Source organism: Rhagoletis pomonella, unplaced genomic scaffold (assembly GCF_013731165.1).
Source record: "Rhagoletis pomonella isolate Grant_MI unplaced genomic scaffold, Rhpom_1.0 Rhpom_scaffold_00005, whole genome shotgun sequence".
Classification (NCBI taxonomy): domain Eukaryota; kingdom Metazoa; phylum Arthropoda; class Insecta; order Diptera; family Tephritidae; genus Rhagoletis; species Rhagoletis pomonella.
The window spans coordinates 7,157,763-7,164,924 of NW_023458559.1; the positions used below are offsets into that span (position 1 = coordinate 7,157,763).

At 43.1% G+C, this 7,162-nt stretch overlaps 2 protein-coding genes across 5 annotated transcripts in view; both read left to right on the forward strand.

Moving 5' to 3' along the window:
• Positions 1–7,162, forward strand: part of LOC118738671 (MOXD1 homolog 2) — a 1,114,343-nt gene that overhangs the window by 433,788 nt on the left and 673,393 nt on the right. The window lies entirely within an intron of this gene.
• Positions 90–1,663, forward strand: LOC118738672. The gene is made up of 2 exons (XM_036469583.1): positions 90–1,515; positions 1,575–1,663. Exon 1 carries the CDS (start codon positions 182–184, stop codon positions 1,418–1,420), a length of 1,239 nt encoding a protein of 412 aa, XP_036325476.1. The 5' UTR covers positions 90–181; the 3' UTR covers positions 1,421–1,515; positions 1,575–1,663.

Sequence of the window (7,162 nt, forward strand, 5' to 3'; positions counted from 1 at the left end):
CTCGTAGATATTATTTGTAAATAATATCTACGAGTATTGCAGTAAAAGTCAAAAACAACTTTTAAGTTAACAAGTGCCAGGAGTTAGAGGGGGCTTAAGCGGTAGGGCTGGTCCTGGTACGAGTACCATAGGAGGCAGAGGGGGGAGTGGAGGCTTGGGCAAACCGGTCTCCAACCGATTCATGGCTGGAGCTGCAGCGTCAGCTCCGCCTAGGGAAGTCAGACCCCAATCCACACACACCTCAACCCAAGGGCGGGGTTCGGCACCTGCTTCGAAAAAAACCCGGCAGGATGCTGCCGACATTCCGAGCAGCTCGAGGAAAGTTGCAAACACAGGCCTGGGGGGGTCGGCTAAACATGTCCGCCCCTCGAAGCAGGCCTATTATGACAAAAAGGCGGCCATGAGGGTCGTGAACAAGATCGGGGACCTGCCGACAGAGCAGCTCACGGAGGAGCAGGTTAGGTCACTGGAGTGGGCGAGGGGAGTAGTAGCCAGCTTGGGAAGACCGGCAGGCGCTGCTCCAAAAAGGCAGCGGTCTGCTGAACAGGCAGGGGGTGGGGTCACCAAAAGACCAAGAACAGGTGGCCATAAATACCCCACTTTCAGGGACGTAGTGAAGGGAGGCGGTGAGGTACTGGCAATCATCGACAGAGGGGAGGAGGAAGGGACTATCCCCAAAGAGAAGTGGAGGTTGGTGGAGGAAGCGATTGCCGAAATCTACCTCCAAGTCCTAGACGAAAATCCTGGACCTCCTCCTCTCTGCCATGATTCCGGATGGTATCAGGGTAGAGCTAAACTCATCGCCTGCGAGGACCATAGGTCAGCCCAGCTCTATAGGTTGGCCGTTAGTAAGGTAGGTGAAGTTTGGCCGGGAGCCAAGCTCGAGGCCGTCAACAAGGAAGACATTCCTAGCAGACCGAGGGCTCGAGTTTGGATTCCGGCCAGACCCGCCGAGCCTGAAAGAATTGAGCGGATCTTCAGATCCTGTAATAAGGACCTGCCAAGTCATAATTGGAGGGTAGGGAAGATAGAGGAGCCAGTAGAGAATAGAAGGCAGGTGTTGCTGATCCTCAACGCCAAATCGCTAGCCCCACTGGCGCAAAAGGATTGGACGGTGAGATTCGGGTTCAATGACGCAACCATTCGAATCTACCGCAGCGACGAGCCGAGCTTGGACCTTAGTGAGGAGAGCGACAAGTCCGGCCTGCGCAGCGGTGGTGAAGAAGGGTTGCCCAGCAGCCAATGCTCATCTGACTCGGAGAGGCTATCCGGATTGGGGCCATTATTCTATGAAGAAGACCTCCTCGCCGATGACACCGAGGGTGAGGAGATCGAAGAGGCGGACGTGGATGTCACGATGGTGGAGGTAAAACGGACAGATTCTGATGAAGCTGATCCAGATCAACCTCCACCACTCTAAACTCGCGTCTGCGAACCTTGAGGTCCGCCTGGCTGCCGGTGGACTCTGCGGACTTGGGATGAAGGGCTTTAAGCTTATTGCCGCACAAAATGCAGGTAAGACTCGAGCTTGCATATTAGCAAGGAACAACTTAAACATCTTCCTGCTCCCACAGCTTAGTGACGGCGATCTGGTAGTGGCAAGCATTGAGCTGGACAAAACCAGCTTTTGGGTAGCCTCTGCCTACATGGCCCATGACAAGGACGTGCCACCAGACGGGTTTCGGACCTTGGCCGAGGAAGCAGCCTTCAAGAACAAACCACTGGTTGCCTCCTGCGACGCTAATGCCCACAACTTGATGTGGGGGAGTACGGACACGAATGCTAGAGGTGAGTCGTTACTAGACTTCATTCTAGGGAACAAACTTAGTGTCTTGAATTTAGGCTCAGAGCCGACCTTCATAACAAAGAGTAGAGAGGAAGTTTTGGACATAACCCTGGCTTCAGACATGTTTGCCCATAAAATCAAGAGATGGAGAGTACTGAAGGAAAAATCGTATTCTGACCATCGTTATATTGAATTCGAAATAGATCTTAAGACCCCCCAAGTAAGGGAGTTCAGAAATGTTAGAAATACCGACTGGGGGGTTTACAATAATAAATTAAGGACTTTACTGCCAAAGATACCTCCCCGAGACCCCGCCACGCAGGTGGAGCTGGAGGGGTTGGTTAATCAGGTTACTAAAGCCATGAATAGTTCTTTGTCAGCCGGGTGCCCGGTTGTTCGATACAGGGGAAAAAGCAAACCACCTTGGTGGTCGAAACAATTATCCTTGTTACGTGAATCTAATAGGTCAATGTTCAACAAGGCCAAAGCCACGAGAGCAGCAGAGGACTGGGAAGCCTACAAGGCTGATCTGAAAGTATACAAAAAAGCAGTTAGAAATGCGAAACGTAAATCCTGGCAAAGTTACTGCAAGGGAATTGAGGAAACCACGGAAGCGGCCAGATTAAGAAGAATTCTCGCAAAGTCGCCATGCAACCTTGGCTATCTCAAGGGTCAAGGGAACTCATGGACTACGACGAGCGAGGAATCTTTAGGTCTCCTCCTGGACACACACTTCCCTGGAAATAAGCCGGTGGAACCTAATGACCCCCAGAATGAAGGGGGGCTATCTGATCTGGGAAACCGACTGATTACAAACGAAAAAATTGAATGGGCTGACTTTTGGTCCCTACAAGTCACCGGGACTTGATGGAATACACCCGGTAGAGCTACAGCAATCACGGGGTACTATCTCTCCGTTCATTGTGGTTATTATAAGAAGCCTCCTTAACATGGGCTACATCCCGCTAGGCTGGAGAGAGACAAAAGTCTCATTTATACCCAAGGCGGGCAGGTCCTCTCATACCAACCCTAAGGACTTCAGACCCATCAGTCTTACGTCTTTCCTTCTCAAAATTTTAGAGAGGATAGTGGATGATTATGTACGGGGCGTGATACCAACAAGTAGGCTCTCCCCAGCGCAGCATGCCTATACGAAAGGCAAATCCACGGAAACCGCCTTGCACTCGCTCGTTGGGTTGGTGGAAAAAAGTTTATTCGACAAAGAGTACGCTCTGGTTGCCTTTGTAGACATAGAAGGCGCCTTCAACAATATTAACGCAAGCGCCATAACGGGTGTCTTAGAAGAGCTTGGAGTTGACCAGAATGTGGCGGTGCTGATCGAGTCTATACTTGTCAGCAGGACGGTAACCGCTAAGCTCGGCAACACCACAATAAGCAGAAAGGTCTGTAGAGGCACTCCCCAGGGAGGGGTTCTCTCCCCTCTTCTCTGGAATCTGGCGGTGAACTCTCTGCTGGTGGCACTAGAGAGGGGGGGGTTGCCATGTCACAGCATATGCTGACGATCTGGCAATTGCCGTCAAAGGAAAATACCCAAATACCCTAATGGAGATTCTGCGCTCTAACATGGCCACGCTTAGGAACTGGACAGAGAGTAGGGGACTCGGAGTAAACCCCGAGAAAACCGAAGCAATTCTCTTCACAAGGAAACACAGGCCTCCCATTGTCTCCCCGCTAATCTTTTTGGGTGTGGAGATATCCTTGAAGGAGAATGTTAAGTATCTAGGACTCATATTAGACAGGAAACTAACGTGGAAACCTAATATAGGGGAAAGAGTAAGGAAGGCCAACGTTGCATTATACACATGCAAAAAAGCGGTCGGAATCAAGTGGGGGTTAACACCTCGTATTACACACTGGCTCTACACCTCGGTGGTCAGGCCAATACTCTTATATGGAATACTTGTATGGTGGCCAGCAACTCAAAAGGCAAGTTACCTAAAACTATTGAGTAAGGTCCAAAGAACAGCGTTTCTATGCATTTCGGGTGCCTTAAGGACCACCCCAAATAAGGCGCTGGAGGTGATTACCAATTTACCCGCAATGAACCTGGTGGGAAAATACGCGGCCGCCGATTCAGCGCTCAAACTAAGAAGTATGGTGCTATGGAAGGATCGGCGGTTTGGTCACGCTTCCATACTTCACACTCTGGGTAGTTACAACCAAGAAGTCGACTACTCCGCTCCCAAACCAATCTTCAATAGGCTCTTTAAGACGAGCATCCCGTCTAGAGGAGAATGGCAAACGCCAAGACCATGGAGACGGGGGGAATTGAATTTTTACACGGATGGATCCAAGCTAGACAATAGGGTTGGCTACGGAGTTTTCTCTAAGGAACTAGGACTGGAACTATCCGTCCGAATTCCGGACCACTGCAGTGTCTATCAGGCAGAAGTTTTAGCCATAAAAGAGGTGGCTGTGTACCTTAGTACACATGCCGTAACGAAGACTACGATTAATATTTTCTCGGACAGCCAGGCGGCCATTAAATCAATGAACATGGTAATGCTGAGGTCGAAGGTTGCGCAGGAATGCCTCGCAGCTCTAAACGATATTAGCACCGTGTTCAAGGTCAGCCTCATATGGGTTCCGGGACACAGAGATATTGAAGGAAACTGCAGGGCTGATGAGCTAGCCAGGAAAGGTACGAATCTACCCCTATGTGAAAACAGGGGCACTATTGGGATACCCATGGCAACCTGCAAATTAGAACTTCGAAATAGCATGATCCAAGAGGCCAACAGGTCATGGCTAGAGGAGGGCACATGTAGAACAACCAGGCTGCTTTGGCCGCAAATAGAAAAGAAAAAGACGAAAGAGTTGCTGTGCCTCTCAAGAGAGGACATTGCGAAGGTCACGGCTTGTGTAACCGGTCACTGGCTATTTGGCAGGCACTCTTCAAGACTAGGAATTTTCTCCCACGAATATTGCAGAAGTTACAGAGATGAGGAAGAGGAAGAAACCGTAGAGCACTTCTTCTGCAGCTGCCCAGCTTTGGCCAAGAGGAGAGCAAGCTTGTTAGGCAGGCCCTTCTTTAGCTCTCTTACGGAACTATCACGCGTAGGAATAAAACCGATTCTACGCTTTATAAGAGCCTCAAATTGGTTCTCTGAAGAATAGTCACCGAGGTTCCCGTGTTCTGCAGTGGTACCACAATGGACCTTCAAAAGGTCTAAGTGAGTTGGTAAATTGAACCGACTGCCACATCAACCTAACCTAACCTAACAAGTGCATTGATTTGTACATTTTTTTGTTAATGCCTCCATCTTTAAAGTGAGTATGTGAAAAAACCAATTTTATCATTTTTTTTAACTAACATGCATTTTTACTATTTACATAATATAATACTCGTACAAGAAGCGATATTGAACAGATGCTTTTTAAGTTTTTAACAACATTAACTACTGAATAAATTATATTTAACAACTGGTCATGCAGAAATGCAAATCAGCAATTCTAACTAATATAAAAGTACATTTAATATAATTTAACTATATTAATTTATTTAATTTTATAAAAAAAATATACATGAATACGTTTCTGCATTCACATGCAACCAGAGAATGTTAATTTAATGAGAAGGCGCAAATGTTAAGTAACATTTTTTCGAGTACTAATTAGAAGATCTGAGATGCGGGAGTTCACCACTGAGATCAAGGAGTTCGCCACACCAATTTTAACTACCATATTCTATGGTGGAGTGAGAGGTTTGTGGCAAATTTAGAAAAATTAGCTGCCGTTGGTGATACATATATGCAAATTTACGCCGTCAGCTTATGAGTGCTGTGGTGCATGCTGCAAAAACCGAGCTTGCTTTTTGCATTCTCTGGTGATATTCCATGGATTTATTTTTCAGCCAAACAATTTTACGTTCCAAAAATTTGCACCTTCTCTATCTATCTAAGTTCTCTGCAGCAACCTTCAATCTTCCAACAACAGCACATTGACCCAAGCAAGCACAAGCGCGAATTCATCTTTAAATCTCACTAATTCTATTCCCGATCAATATAGTACAAACACACTTTTAACTCCAAACCTCACAAAAACTTCTCATTTGATAAAGAGCACAACCGCAAGCTCTTACTCAAACCTCCACAATAACAAAACTTCTAAATTAATTAAAAGTAAATCTCTTAAACTCACAGATGACATAGAAATGATCTCAACAGATGACTCAGAATCTTAATCTTTATCTTTACCAGAGAATGTTAATTTAATGAGAAGGAGCAAATGCTAATGTTAAATTTTTTTAGTACTACTAAATTCTCAAAGGCTTGAGATGCGGGAGTTCACCAAAATAAATATTTGATGCGAGAGTTCACCAAACTAAATTTTTTACCACAGAAAGAGATGAAATTGTTCACCTTTTGGCTTTGCTCTTGCGATATACCGTTAGGCTAAAATGAAAATTGGCTATTTTTAGATTTTTTATAAGAAAAGCGGAGAAATGGTAAAAAAATACCAAAAATGTAATTTGGCTATTTCTAGATTTGGTTAAAAGTAGAAATGCGCAAAAATTGTAAAAAAATGGGGAAAGGGAAAATAAAAGCAAGTCAACTAACGTCCAAAGTTGTCAAAACGAAAAAATCTTGTAAGCGCGCGGTTGTCGTTTTATGAAAAGTGAATTTTGAGTCACACACTTTTCAATTAACACTTCATGTAAATATTAAAAAAAAATTAAAAAATATGGATTTATAAAACCAAATAAGCATTTAATCATTACTTTATTTTTTTTTGCTTAAAAATAATAATTAGTTATAGGTAATTATTATTAAAAATTTCGGGACTTATTCCTTTTATTAATGTGTCGCTACCTCAGAAAATGATATTTTGAGTTTTTTAATCATTACTCTTAAGTGAAAAAATAAAACTCAATAATTTTTATCTTTGAGCGAAAAAATAAAAATCATAAAATAATCACTATTTTTTATCAAAAAAATAAAAATCGTTGAATAATAATTTTTATTTTGAGGGAGATCTATGAAATCTTTATTGGTTGAACTCGAAAAATAAAAAATCATTATAAATTCCAGTAGAAAATATGTCGATTATAACTTTGTTGATTTTTTGTTTAAAATTTAAAATATATGATTATTTTCCGTCCCTGTTTATAACTATGAACTGCAGATTTTTATGATATAAAAAAATCAAATAAAATAAAATATAATAAGGTAAAATAAACTAATAACATAAAATAGAATAATTAAATAAAAAAATAAAAAATAAAATTAACTAACAATATAAAATAATCAAATTAAATTAGATAAACTAATAAAATAAAATAATGAAATTAAATTAAACTAATAAAATAAAATTATCAAATTAAATAAAATAAACTAGTAAAATAAAATAAAACAA